This window comes from Rhinatrema bivittatum, chromosome 3 (assembly GCF_901001135.1).
Source record: "Rhinatrema bivittatum chromosome 3, aRhiBiv1.1, whole genome shotgun sequence".
NCBI lineage: Eukaryota > Metazoa > Chordata > Amphibia > Gymnophiona > Rhinatrematidae > Rhinatrema > Rhinatrema bivittatum.
The window spans coordinates 253175599-253191200 of NC_042617.1; the positions used below are offsets into that span (position 1 = coordinate 253175599).

The 15602-nt window shown below is 44.5% G+C and overlaps 1 protein-coding gene across 4 annotated transcripts in view; it reads left to right on the forward strand.

Moving 5' to 3' along the window:
* Window positions 1-15602, forward strand: part of RRBP1 (ribosome binding protein 1) — a 263651-nt gene that overhangs the window by 85704 nt on the left and 162345 nt on the right. For all 4 annotated transcript variants that reach the window (XM_029594481.1, XM_029594479.1, XM_029594480.1 and 1 more), the window contains exons 3-4: window positions 6211-6359; window positions 11620-11742. In XM_029594481.1, the coding sequence (XP_029450341.1) occupies window positions 6211-6359; window positions 11620-11742 (272 nt within the window). The remainder of the gene's footprint in view (window positions 1-6210; window positions 6360-11619; window positions 11743-15602) is intronic.

Consider the following 15602-nt stretch of genomic DNA (forward strand, 5'->3'; position numbering starts at 1 on the left):
TGAAGAACTTACCTCCAGCCCCATCCTGCCTGGCTCTCAGCTGGTCCAGTCACTTCCATCGTTTCTGGTATAACTCCTGGGCCACCTTCTTCAGGTACTCAATCTATAGAGAGAAATAGGATTAGTTGTTAGTGTGACCTCCATGCTGATATGTATCAGTGTATTCTACTAATGTCTGAAGTGAGAAGTATAGCTTCTTACATTCTGTTAATGCACCTAGAAGTGGTGTGCTGCCACTAGGTCCAAAAATGCCCCAGAACAGGGATACTCTATGAACTGCCATTGTACCCCTCTTCATGAGGGAGCAAGCTGAGCAGTCCAGCCCATGAGAATATTCTTTTCCATAGAGCACATAATTTTGGGGAGTAACAGGAACTGTGTGACAAGGCCAAATCTCTCCCTTCTAAAAGCATGCCATAGGTTTCCTCGACTATTGGGGGCCACCATTAAATCTATGACATGCCCCCTAGGAAGATGTAGCTTATATTCGCACCTTTACTATACTTGTGACTATTGGTTTAAGTCATCTCTTGTCATCCTTGGCAACTATTTCACTCTTGCGTTATATTTCATTGGCAATACGTAAAAAGATCATTCTGTTAATGGAATGTACTCCTGTTACAGTATCCAGACATACCTATCACTCTTGTCCTACCTGTAGGCCATATTGGGGCTCCCCTAGTGATCCTCCCTACACACTCTAACCTGCCCCCACCTCTACTACCCACATTCTTTTTACCCCACATTGTTAAGAAGCTCTGTGGTTGAATAAATGGTGGAGGCACCGGACCGCCTTGTTCTGGTGCAGGTTCCACCACACCCCATAAATAGGAAACAAGGTCCCTTTCATACTCCACCACGAGGGATGCCAGGCAGGTGACATCTCTGATGATGAAGTTTTGGCTGCCTGAATGGTAGTGGCATGGCTGCTAAAACCCACCCTGGAAGAGCTGGAAGTTGTGCGGCATGGAAGGGTACATGGAAGGGTACATGGTTTATGTGCAAAATTGTGCACAAATGTATAAATTCATTCAAATATATGCAAGCGTCCATTGGAATTTTAATGTTAAAATTATGAGTATTTTATATTGTGCGCACATGCACATGACCATGCGAGCCCGTATATATGCAATTATGGGCTCCGTGCAATTGTGTTAACACTATTCTCCATATTTTAATCTTACATTTTACAAAGCTATCGGGATAAAAAAGAAAAGTCTCCTCCTCTCAGAAACTGCCACAGACCTCAAAGCCAAACATTTTTTTCTCCATTCTGAGATTAGAAAATGTGGCATTATTTAGACTTCCTTAGAGAGCAGTAGATGTTAATTATTGAAGGTCACTTAGAATACATTGCTTTGAACAAAATTGTAAGCATTTTACTAACCTTCTTTCCGATTTTAGAGAATGTGTCATGGCAGAGTTATTCCCTTTACAGATGTATCTAACTTTTATGAGACAGGTTGCAGGTGTCAGGTTGGTTCTTTTTATGAGAAAAGGGTCAACAAACAAGTTGTAGGCAATTACCTTTTTATTGAACTAATTTAATCCAAATGTGACTAGTTTTCAAGCACAATGCTCCCTTTATCAGGTCAACAGGGTGTTTCTCAGCATTGTTGTTACCTGATTCATTTGCCTTCCAAATATATATTTTGAATACATATTTATATATAAGCACCTGATATTCTGCCTTTTCCTATAGAAAGGCCCAAGGTGAATTACATATTTGATAATTTTACATTTTTGAGATAAGCCACTTGTGACTTGTTTCTAATACTAACCTTGATGGATCTGATTTGGTCTGAGTCCTGACCTTGTTGGATTTAGAACTCTATTCTTGCCTCAGATTTATCCAGATTCAGAATCTTTGCAAAACGTATTGCAATATAGTACACACACTTCCTCTAGCTGGCAGTCAAAATGTTTACTTTTTAGCATCTAAAAGAGAGGATGAGTTGCTGATGCTTCGCAAAACAGAACAATAAACGGAGCAGACATGGAAGCTTAGAGCTTCTCCAATGATGGTCTGCTTTCTGGCTTGGTTGTTGGCAAGGCATACTGCAAGAATTCAGTTCTAATCCAAGAGTTATCCTTAACTTCCATCACCTCTAATTTAATTAGGATTGAATTGCATATGGTCAAACTGCATTTCCCTAAGCGTTTTCATCTCTCATTTGAGAATCACAGAATTGGAGGAGGCTCATGAGAACTAAGTCCCAAACAGAGCTTCTTCCATCCATATGACTGAGACCACTGATCCCTCTAAGCTGGGCATGTGTGAGCCTGGTGCAAATTGAGAAAGTGCACACAAGAAATTCTGACATTATTTGCATTATAGTGGCTTGTAGCACACACATTTGAACTCAGTTTAGGAAATTTTGCTCAAAAGAACATTTTTGCACTCATAGGGGCAGATCTTAAAACATACGTGCGAGTGTAGGTTTGTTCGCGCAACCCGGCGCAGACAAATCTATGCCCGATTTTATAACATGCGTGCGCTGCTGCGCACGCATGTTATAAAATCCAGGGTCTGCACGCGCAAGGGGGTGCACACAATTGGAGTGGCCTTGAAGGGAACTTTTTTTCCGGCCCCTCCCTTCCCCTATCTAACCCACCCCCATCCCTAACTAAACCCCCCCACCTTTGTCGAAAAAGTTACGCCTGCCCGAGGCAGGTGTAATTTGCGCATGCCGGCTGGCTGCTGGTGCGCCATTCCCCGGCCCGGGGGCTGCTTTGGAGGCCTCGACCACGCCCCCGGAACACCCCCTGGCCGGAGCTACACCCACAGCCCCGCCCCCGGAACACCCTGAATGCTGCGCCGCCCCCGACACACCCCCAAGCAAAGCCCCGGGTAAATCCATCTGGATTTACGCGCGCAGGGCTTTTAAAATTTACCCCATAGCCTGTCAAAAATTAGAGAGAACATTGATTAAGACTGCTGTCAGTTCTGCAGCACTGGCTACTTCTGTAGATCTAAAGCTGAATTTCAAAATGTTATGCATGTCAAAATTAGCATAAATAGCCTCTATTCATGTATTCCATATTTTCTAAACATCCAAAATACTCGCGTATTTTCACTTTCACATATACGCGTGTAAAAAAAAAAAAAGGGGCATTCTAAGGGCGTTCCTGGGTGAGCCCAACAGTAACTAACATACGTTGCTATTTTAAAGACACACATACATTTTCCAATTTACGTATTTTAACAGCTGATAATTATCTGGTGTAAGAAATATTAAGCATGTTTATTGTATAATGTGTAGTACTGACTAGGTGGGATGTCTAAGTGAATGGGGGGCAGTTCAGGCTGAAGACCCAGGAGGGTCTTGATGATCTGGAGAAGGACTGGACAAACTGGTGGACTAATTGGTTAACTGGTAATTTCACTCACTTGCGTATGTTTTAAAATACACCACTTTACGTGTGTAAATCCTGTAAGAACTACTTTGTTTTCACACGTAAAATATACGTGCAAATATTTTAAAATGAGTGGATAAATTACGCATGTTAAATGCATTGAAATACATGGTTTCAATGCATTGCAAGTATTTGTGCTTTGGCCCAAATGCGTGTGTATACTGTGGGGTAAACATACACATAATTTATGATATGCGTATGCTATAAAATACTATAGCAAAACTACGTGCAGCCACATACACACATATGCCACCATGTACAGCTGTTTGAAAGTTATTCACCCCATGTTCCCATAGAAATATAAATTCTATCATTAGGAGAGTATATTTTTGTCAGTAGTATTTGGCATGTCATCAACAAGGAAATTTATTGAATTTGCTGCATATGGGATCACTTGCATAGTACTGAAAGCTTGTTGCCAACATTGTTTTTGATGGAACTGACCATGGGGGGAATGGAGATTCTTAGAATACTGTTGAATAATAAGCATGCAATAGCAGTAGAATATACCGTGATTTTTTATATTTAAAAAAATGGAATCCCTAGACAACCCTTGGAACTTAGAGAGCAATAATGTTTTAGTATAAATCTCTTTTTCATAGTGACATATCTGGAACTCAATGTGGAACACATTTTTCATCACAGACTTTGGTGACAATTGAGGGAGAGTCATCAGCTTTGTGTATTATAATATGTGTAGCCAGTCCTCTGGGCTTCATCCAGGAGTGCTACATTGCCAGGGCTCAGGTCCAGCGGGGAGTGGGGGAAGCTTAACTTCTTGGGCCCCTGGTTCAATCAGTATATCCAGTCCTTCAGTCTTGCCAGTAGTACTTGACAGAGCTTAGAAGGTTCAGGAGGAACAATAACCAAATCCAGAAACATAAAATAAACACTGGCCAATAGCAGTCAGTCTACTCACCATCCATTCACGAAAAGGCAGAATAGAAAAAATTAAAGCAAAGAGAGTCCAATTGATATTCAAAATAAAGACAGTTTACTTCAACTTAAAGATAAGGATCCAAGCCAAAATGGTAAAAATCAAAAATAGCATAAAAAATCTGAGTCAGGAAAATCTTAAGCCTGGATTTTAAAAGGGCTATGTGCATATATTTCGGGGTTTACGTGTGTGGCCGGGCCTTGCATGCACCACGCGCATTTTACAACAGGTCCGGCCACGTGCATAAACACCGGTGCGTGCAGAAGTGCTGGATGAGGGAAAAGCGGCGGCCTGGGGATATGGTCTGGACGGGGCAGGGGATGGGCCAGGACAGCGCCATTAGCCGCTGTCCCGGGGAAACGTGCGCAGGCAGCCGGCCAGCGCGCACAGATTGTTTCTGCTCCAGAGCAGCAGTAAGTATTAAAATAAAAAAAATAGGGATAATTAGGGAAGGTTTAGGGAAGGTTTAGGGAGCGGGGAGGAGAGGGGAAGAGGGAGGAAGGATAGAGTTAGGTGTAGGAACGTTCCCTCCCAGTCTGATCCTTAATTGGAGTGGACTGGGAGGGAACTTGGGGAGGCCCAATTGCGTCACCGTGCGTTGCTTTGTAAACTTCCTCCCCCTGCGCCTGCGAGTCGCGGGCCGCCTGCACATGCGCACGGCCATTGGATTTTATAACATGCTATGTGCGTGCGCCGGGAACTGCACGCACATAGATGCGAGCGCGCTACTTTTAAAATTGACCCCTTAGTTTTCTTGTCCATTTCATTCCTCCTAGTTGGTCTTCCAGCATCCAGCATCCATACTTAACAATCCCTTCTCTTGGAGGTAGGCTAACTAGAATGCAACTCCAGCATCTATTGGGCAACAAAGATGGAAAAATCCCTCAAGTTCAAAAATAGTTCTGAAAGTCAACAACAAACTTCAAAATTCAACCAATCCCAGCAAATCCTACTGGAATGGTCAGAATTCCAATCTTCTCTTCATTCTTGCCTTAACTTGCAGTTTGGATAAAAAGATCAATGACCGAGCCCTTCTGGATACCATGGGGGTGACCTTCCTTCCAGACTGGTCAAAAATCCAACAAAACTCTGTAGCAAAATCCACAGCAAACTCCCTCTCTTTCTTCTGATCAAAAAATCATCCAGGGATGAGGCAATGGCCATCAGCAAAGCTCTTACTCCTTTCAACAACTCCTCCTCCTCATGCCACACTCCTCACTCCGTACCTTCTTCCCCACTCATTTCTGAGCATGCTCCAGGGTGGGTTGCACCCCAATGAAGGATTACCAAAAAAAGGTGGTTTATAACTAGGGAAAGATGCAAAAAAAGGGGGCAAAAATCCCCCCCCCCTGCCCATGATGGAAAAACACTAAGGGACAGGCAAAGCCGGCTCACATGGATAAAGGGAATAAATGATACTTCACTTGTGTGCAGTTGTACCTGCTAAAACTTCAGTAAACATTTAATAGTGTCTATTCATATTTTGTCTATATGAAATGGTAACTGAAACAGCTTGGTATGGATATTTTAGTGAACAGTAGATGACCCACTGAAATGATGAGGGCACAGAATAGAAAGCGTTACAAAACTACTGAATGGGGGTGCTCTTTAGGCTCATTTTAGTTACAGCCAGAGATGTACACGGGAACAATCAACAAGCGACATCTCCTTGAATATCTTTTTTTTTTTTTTTTATAGAACAAGGAAATACACTGTGGGCTATTTGGTCATTTTACATGGCTTAGGAAATTTGCAAAACACAGCCTTTGTGATTTCCAGTTCCCTTAAGTACTGTAACTGTGCTATATTTTATGTCACTGGATAGTGGTTGTAACTCTATAATGGCTGTTCTTCAGTTCTTACAGATTCTGATGGCCCAGTTTACCTTCCTTACAAGACCTTGGTTTCTACTATAAGCAGCATGGTGTTCAGTGAAGGAGAAGCCCAGAGGTTAACTGAGATCTTAACAGAAAAAGCAGGCATCATTCAGGACACTTGGCACACGGTAATGTACCTTGCTTTCACCAAGATTGTGATGGATGTGCTGTAAAATATTGGTCAAATCAGATATTTATCAGTTAAGTACATTTTAACAACTCTCTTTTTAAACACCAAGGCCAGGATGAACGCGGCGGTAAAGGGTGGGGGGGGGGGGCAGAGAAGGGGGGCGGTCGGGTGATAGCCTGCAGCCGACCGCACCACGGCAGTGTGGTTTCGCCTGCCGCGGTGTGGCCGTGCTGCACACTATGGCGGGCATAGCGCCACCGTAATAGGTGGTGCTATTTCCCGCGCTACTGCCGGCGATAATGCTCTAAACATTATCGCCGGCGGCGCTGCCGCCAGCCTATTTCCCTAAACCCCTCTCTAACTCCTCCCCGACTCCTCCCCTCGAAAGAGTCCTGTATTGTTATTTTTCGTCACTACCTCCCCGACTCCTCCCCTCCACGTAATTTGAATGCTTCCGCCATGATAATGACCCTAACGCACGCGATGATGGCCTTTCGCAGGGTTGGAAAATAACCCCCCAAATTTGCAAACGTGAGGGCAGAATTACACCGAATCTAGAAACTGGTCAGTATGGTTTGTATTTCATATTGCAGCAAAAGTAAGGAAATTAGTGCAGCAATTCACTTAACTTAAATGAGGTTTACAGAAAATATTATTTCTTAACTGTCCAAAAGATTACATGTCAGAAGTCAGTAATAAATTAGACTTTAAAGGAATAGCAGAGTAAAAGTTCTTGTAATTTGAAAGTTATATTTACCCATTTTGTCAAAAACATATGGTACCCTTTCCTTGTTTTTTTTTAGGGGCCACAATGTAATTGGTTTTCCTTTCCATTTTTTTTGTATTCTTGGTTGTATTCCTTAAGACACTTCATTTTTCCTCATTTTCAGACCTGTGTTATGAAATCAGGACTCTTTTTAAGAACTTGAACATGCCTACTGCTTCCCGTTCAGTGGGGAGGGACAGGAGGGATCAGTCCGTAAGCTCTGCTTGGAGACAGAATCGGTTCAGAAGGGCAGGATAAACATTTTTAGGTGAAAGGAAGAGCAGGACATAATAAAGTAAGGCCATTGTGTGCTAGTAATTCAATGTGAATATTCATTGTGGCCTTGTTATTATAACCATAGCTATTTGCTACCCTCAAGGACCAGATTTCTCCTTCTCCTGTTTTAGGTAAAGGGGATTATTTTATTGATTCTCCCCCCCCCCCCCCCCTATCATGAAATTTGAATTCTTGACTTTGCTGGCAGGAATGAAATAGGAAAATGATTATTTTTCTCTCTTAATTTTGTTGATGTTAATAGTTCAATTTTCAAGGTGAGTATTAATAAGCCCTAATCTTATTGGATCTTCTTAGTGTTTGGGTACTTGCCAGGTTCTTATGGCCTGGATTGGCCTCTGTTGGAAACAGGATGCTGGGCTTGATGGACCCTTGGCCTGACCCAGCATGGCAATTTCTTATGTTCTTATAAAGGTGGCAGGCATTCTAGGAACATGGAAAATGTGGACAGATGAGGACTGTTTGGTCCACCTAGCCTGCCCATTTATGCCTGCCTACTCTACTGTCACAAGTCTCCCTTGCTGTTGTCTTCTCTCTCCCTCTTTAGATTCCTTAGAGTTTGTCATATGCATGCCTGGATTCTGTCACTGTTTTGGCTCCTGCCTCCTAATTAGGGTTGCCAACTGGCTTCAGATGTTCAGGACAGGTTGATCCAGTCCTGGTTTTACCCCATTGCATGCTGGGATTTATTCTGATTTCCCTATTGCATTCCCTAAGAAAAGCAAGAATATAAGTACCTGCCTGCAGGGGAGTAAAACCAGGACTGGATCAGTCTGTCCTGAAACTCGAGCAGGTTGGCAACTCTGCCACTACTAGAAGCCTGTTCTAAGGTCCTCCGCCCAATTCGTGAAAAAGTATTTGCTCAGTTTTCTTGTAAGCTTCCCTCCTTGATGACACTTTGTCCTTGAGCTTTTTATTCTAAAGAACAGGTGTTGTCAACCCAGTCCGTGGGATACATCCTGCCAGTCTGGTTTTCAGGATATCTGCAACGCAGATGTCGAGAGAGATTTCCATGCATAGCCTGCATTATATGCAAATCTATCTCATGCATATGCATTGTGGATAGCCTGAAAATCTGAATGGGTTGGGAGCTACTGCTACAGAAAGTGCTACCTTCTGGTATCATATTGAAGCCTGTTAGATATTTGAATATTTGTCCCATATATCCCCTCTCTCTTCTTTCTCCTAGAGAGTGCATCTCTAGCTCTTTCGGTCTGTCTGTGTATGGCTTATAGTGCAGGCCATGCACCATTTTTCTGGCTTTCTTTTGAATTATTTCCCCTTTATGAATATATTTTTGTAGACGTGTCCGCCAGAATTCTACCCGGTGCTTGAGCGGGGTTATTTTTTTATTACATCACATATATATATGTTACTAGCTTTCTGAGCCGCTCTATGACGCTGACTGGTTAGTTTGAGGTAATCTGAGATGATGACCCCCTGGTCTCGTTCTTGTTTGGTTATTGTTAGTTTTTCTTCTCTCAAAATGGTATTGAGTCCTTGGGTGTCTGCACACCGAAGGCATGATTTTGCTTTTTTTAAATTATTATTAAAGTGCTTTTGCCAAATTCTTGACTGTTCTTTCAATTTTTAAAGACATCTTTCATTTTATCTATCCCCCTAGGGTATGCCTACTCTGTTTGCTTATTTTCAGAAAATCTGCAAACAGGTGCACCCTCCCTTCTAGCCCTTCCATGATGTCACTTATAGAGCTATTGAAGAGGACTGGACCTAGCACTGACCCCTCTGGTACTCCGTTGGTCACTTTCCATTCACTAGAGTGGATCCCACTGACCACTGTGCTGTTGCTCAAACAACTTACCTAGTTTATAATTTTTCTTTTTTTTTAAATATTCTCATGCACAGCTCTGGCAAATTGCCTTAAGATGTAAAATATGGTCAAGTTTATCTGCCAGTAATGAACCTCTCTGAACAGAGACTGTGAATTGTATGATAGCTGTGTAATATGGACAAATGGCACTAGAGGCTAGGAGGAGCCCATCATTTTCCATAGGACCCAAGCCAGGATTTGTCCTTGGTTATTGAGTAGTGAAAGGCAATGACACCAGTACGCTCTGTCACTTATCTCAATAAAACATTTTCTTATAAACTCCGGCCTAGTTCTGTTGCATAAAGCTCTTGGGACAGACCCAGAAAAGTAAGTTAAAATGTTCTTCCTTTATTAGCAATACTTAGACAAAATTTGTGGTTGCAATTTGGAAGCAGGGCCATCCTTGGAAGGGGGAGGGGGTGTGAGGTATGACTCGGGCAAACTGCATACTACATAGCTCCATTCCTGGTATTGCATCATTAGGCTATACTCACTGCCTCTGCTCCTTTCTGATAAGGTTCTGTCAGGGAACCTCACTGGAGCGAAGGAGGCGAGAGCTATACCCCTCTGCAACCCAACCAACAAGGGAGTGGGGCTGGCAGGTTCAGTGCTTCTAACACCCTTCTGCTTCTGCTTCCTCTCCCTTCCCCATTGGTCAAACAGCTGATCTGGCAGGCACAGGAGGAAGAGGAGCCAATGACAGTAGGAGCAGGTTAGAAGTGCGGGAACTGCCAGCCCCATTCTCCTGCTGGCTGTGTTGTGGAGAGGGGAGGGAGATGAGGGACAGATGAGAGCAAGGTTCCTGAGAGGTACAGCCTTCAAGCTGGGGATGCACAGATTGGGGGGAGGGCAGTTGGAAATCAGGGATTAAGATTGGGTTGGGGAGAGGGAGAGTGGGGACTGAGGAATGAGGGTGGGGAGGAGGACTGTCCTTGTCGGGATTAAGGGTGGTTGAATTGGTGGGATTGCCTTTGACATCACTTCTGGCAGGCTAGGAGGTACCTCAGGTATGGAGAAACCCAGTGGTGATTTTCTGCTAGGTCATAGAAAAAGAGAAACATGATGGCAGAAAAAAAACATATGGCCCATCCAGTCCAATTAATTTAGCATTATAGTTCTCATTACTTCCAGGTCATACCAGTTTGCTGACCTGGAACCTTTTTGAACTTGCTTCTTAACTGGAAGGAGGAGGCCGCCCCTGGCCCCAACCCAGTACCGTTTATGTATTTATTTTGTTTTTAGAAAATTACCACTGGAGAGGCTTCTCCCTGCCCCTTGCGCTTCATCTTCTGGGTCAAGGGGATGACCTCTTGTTCCCTCTGCCCCCCATTCTTTAACCTTATAGTGGGGAGGCACCGCATCTGTGGATTCACGCCTGGGCCCTTTTTATCCCCCACCCTGGGCCAACCCTGCATAGAAGGATCTAGCAAGCTACAGCCCAAAGTATTTAACGGGTTACTTTGACTTTGTCTAGGGTTGCAGATGATATGCCTACATTTCATTATCATTGATGTGTGCCATCATGTTTTTTTATTGGGATTGTGTACATAGGATATCTCAGAAAAACGAAATTAACATGTACACTGTGGCATTGATATGGTATTTTAGATTGTTTGTCTTGAGCCAAAAGACTCTTTTTTTTAAAGTAGCGCTATTAAATTTAGCATGTTTTAACACATTTATTTTGGCTTGTCCTGAATAGCTTATGTTTTTGTAATCTTTATCCAGTGGAGGAGCCCTAGTGGTTTGAATTTAGATATTAAACATTGGACACTTGAGTACAGTTCCTGTAATTTAGAATGCTGTGACTTGGGGTTTGATTGCATTAACCCATATTGTAATGGAGGAAGTGCACAAGCACCATCTTCAGCATTCTCCCAAATTGCAATCAGGGACTCGTATTCCTCTGGCACCATCTCAGTTGTACTGCCAGATAGGAGGTATAGAAAATATCTCCATTTCAGGGACATAAAGTCACTTAAATGTGTGTTTGTTTTTCACAGGATATGCTAGACTTTCTTTTAATGTTACCAACCTTTTGTGCCAAAACCTGTTTGAATTTTGATTCTAGAATTTTGTTTTTCAGATCCTTTCTTTTATGCTATTGTTTCAGTGCGGTATGAATGCCACAAAATACGGTTCCTTTGATGTAATGGGCAGCACTCTCACTCTGCAAAGGCTCATCCTCACTGTTGTGTCTAAATGCATGGATGATGTAATGCAGAGCCTGGGTGCTGTTTGTTCCAACAAAAAAAAAAAGCCATTGTAATAAATTCAGCCAGTTTTGATTGCTAGCAAGATTTGGCCAGCTTTGAGTAACACATGTGGTGGTCTAACATTTTCTGGGGGGTTTTTTTTTCTGTTTAGGCTACGCAAAAAGGTGACCCAGTCACTATTCTGAAACGCCAGCTGGAGGAGAAGGAAAAGCAACTTGCTGCTGAGCATGAGGATGCCACCGCTGCCAAAAACAAATTAAGAGAACTAAGCAAGGTAGACTCTATATTTTGATTTTTGGGTTATTTGTACAGGACTGTGCTATTTTTTGTTCCCCCCTTCAGCTAACTATCTTTAACTCCTCAGCAAGCCTCTTTATTATTTTCTGTTTTCTTTTATTTTCTACAACTGAACAGCAGCACAGCACGAAACAGTCTCATTTTATGTGTCTCTTTGACATACTCTGTTAAATCATCTGTGGCTCTTATTCATTGTAAAATTCCTGTTTGCTAGAAACAGGAGGAGATGATTGGAAAAAAGTGGAGGGTCCAGTATTCAGAGGTATCTGGATAACTTAGAAGGGATTTTCAGCAGCACAGCTATGCTTCTGAATATAATCGGATAGGTTCTAGTTAGCAGGATAAGTTATATCTGGATAACTTATTCAGTTAACCTAACCAGTTAAGGCTGAATGTAGGTGCTGGTTAAGCTGTCCCACTTCAATCCATCCATTGCTTGCCCCCAAGATATCCAACTTTCTCACAGGACAAGCAGTATGGTAGTCCTCACACATGGGTGACATCACAGGATGGAGCCCAGTCACGGAACACTTTTGTCAAAGTTTCTAGAACTTTGACTGGCCCCTACTCAACATGCCCAGCATGGCACCAACCCTGCAGCCAGCAGTCTTCTTTTTTCTGTGAAGCAGTAGCCACGTGGTTAAGGAGCTCTGCAAGGATTCCTGACAGGAATTTTCCTCACGGAATTATTTAAAGTTAAATTGCCCCACAGGGGTCCTTCCGTTAACTTTTTTCAGTCCGCGGTACTCCGGAAAGTTTTTACCCGTTTTCCGTCGATTACCATTGAGTATGGCTCTCGCGGCCTACTGGCTGGCGACCATACCGCTGCTCGATTTTTCTATGGCCATGGCGTCGGGGTTCCGTTGGTGTCCGGACTGTACTCATACCATGTCCATTACAGACCCGCATAAAGTCTGTGTAATGTGTCTTGGACGAGAGTACGATGTCTTGACCTGCACCAAATGTGCCCTAATGACACTAAAAGGTCGCAAGGCCAGAATGGAAAAGATGGGACTTCTCTTCTGTGCTCAAACCCCGACTCCGTCCATTGCATCAACGTCATCTGAACCGGCACTGTCAACGTCGCGTCAGCATCGACCACCGACCGGTGACCGCCGGCGTCGATCACTTCTCGGCCTTCGACACCCTCTTCTCCCCCTCAGGACTGAGGGGATCGTAAGGAGAAACATCGCCATCAGCACCGAAAGTCTCGGACCATCGAGGCATCAAAACCATCGACCTCGCCATTGTCCGAGCCGCCGCCGAAGAAACCCCGTCCAGAAAAGGTACCGACCTTTTCGGCGACCGGGTCACCGAGGCAATCCTCACCCGACAGGGCGTTGGGAGCCGCGACTCCACCTCTAATGATGGTCCATCCGGCTATGCCTCTGCCTCCTTTTTCTGTTCCGGAGCCGGGGCTGCTTTCTCCAGGTCTCCAAGAAGAACTGGACCGGATGGTTCAGGAGGCCATCGAAAAGACAATGCACTGACTCCAGGTTCCCCCGGCACTGATATCGGTACCGATAGTGGAACCGAGCACCGACCCGATTCCAGCAGCATTGGCACCGCTGCTATCGAGGATGGAAGCGCTTATTGCCGCTTTTCCACCGATGGATCCCGGGTCACTGATGGCTCCGGTGCCCTCCCCGCTGACTTTATCATCGGGAGGAGAAACACCGTTCCATATCCCTCCATCGGGAGTTCTGCCTCAGCCATAAAGATCGATACCGATACCTCCATCGGCGCCTTCGAGCCATCTACCAGTGCCATCGATGCCTGCGCCAGGGCCTTCATTGCTTTCATCGGTGCCTCCGGTTATTCCTTCGATGCCTTCGGAGCCTAAACCGGGACCTTCAGGTATCCAACTACCCTGTCCCTCTACAGTTCCTAGAGTGACAGGTGCTGATCCTTATGATACGTGGACTGATGATTCTTCACCAGACACCGATGATTTGCCTTCATCACCTTCACCCACTGAAAGTAGAAAGCGTTCTCCTCCAGAGGACCTTTCTTTCATAAATTTTGTGAAGGACATGTCTGAATTAGTCCCCTTCCAGTTACTGACGGAACAGGATGACAGACATCAAATGATGGAGTTGCTTCAATTCCTGGACACGCCCAAGGAAATCACCTCCATCCCAAGCAAACAAGCAAACAAAACAGGGGTGGGTAAGGGGCAGGGGTGTGGCCTGCTGGTTGCGGCGGTTGCTACCCCTGATTGAGCTGGATGTTCACTAGGATGGCGCTGCTCTCTGCATTGGTGGAGGGGTGGAAGGGAATTGGGGCCGGAGGGTGCTGGAAGCCAATAGAGATGGGTGGGAGGGAGAAAAAAAGGGGGGGGGGGAAATGGATAAACTGCGTAGCTTGCTGGGCAGACTAGATGGGCCGTTGGTCTTCTTCTGCCATCACTTCTGTTTCTATGTTTCTATGTTTCTATATGTTTCTATGTTTCTTCTTGACCTTCTCAAAAAGAACTGGTAACATCCTGGCTCCATTGCACCAGTCCACAGAAAAACTGATTCTGTCTATTTGGTGCAGTCAGCTCCAGGCTTTCAAAAGCCTCAGTTGGATCACCAGTCTGTGGTGGTTGAATCCGTGCAAAAGAAAGCAAAAAGGTCAAACTCATACTTCCTTCCCCCCTGGCAAGGAACAGAAGTTTTTGGATACCACTGGTCGCTGAGTCTTTCAAGCATCAATGCTGATCCTCAGAATTGCTGCTTACCAACTATATATGACCCAATATAATAGGGTCATTTTTAAGCAACTACAAGACTTGACAACCTCCATGCCTCAGTCACTTCCAGAAAACTTCCACACCCTACTTAATAAGGGTTTGGAGGCAGGCAAACATGAGATTAGATCATGTTATGATATCTTTAACACTGCAACCAAAGTATCTGCAGCCACTATTTCAGCAAGACGATGGGCTTGGCTCAATTCTTCAGACCTTTGTCCGGAAGTGCAAGAGCGCTTGTTCGACCTCCCCTGCATAGGAGACAATCTCTTTGGCGAGCAGATTCAAAAGACAGTGGCTGAACTAAAGGACCATCATGAGACTCTCAGACAGCCCTCTCTGATACCTTCGGATTATCCTTCTAAACAGCCTTTCTGGAAGGACTCTAAAAAGTCTCTTTATAGACCAAAGAAGTCCTACCCGCCAGCAGCCAGCTGCCGTTCTGCGAGACCATTCCTCAGATCACAATCCCGTCAAACCCGAAAGCAAAAGCCACAGACAGCCCCCCCTCCCAACTGGGCCCTGCTTCTGGTTTTTGACTCTCGCATAGAGAACAGCAGCCAGATTCCATTACCATATGTCCCAGTGGGGGGCCGCTTGTGCCATTTCAACAACATATGGCAATCAATTACCTCGGACCACTGGGTCCTAGCAATAATTACCCAAGGCTATCATCTCAACTTTCTCTCCATTCCTCCGGATTCCCCACCTCTAATAACGTGGAAACATCCGACCATTCATTGCTTCTGGAGCAGGAGGCCTACAGTCCAGAGCAATAGAACCAGTACCATTGCCTCAGCAAGGCCTCGGGTTCTGTTCCTGGTACTTTCTAATCCCCAAAAGATCGGGAGGCGTTCATCCAATTTTGGATCTACGAGCCCTCAACAAGTACCTTCAGAGAGAAAAGTTCAAGATGGTAACCTTATGCTCCCTGCTTCCTCTTCTTCAAAGAGGAGACTGGCTCTGCTCTCTCGACCTCCAGGACGCATACACTCATATTGCGATAACTCCATGAGGTTTCTCGTAGGCCCCAAGCACTATCAATACCGAGTGCTTCCATTCGGCCTAGCATCTGCACCACGAGTCTTTACAAAATGCCTCGT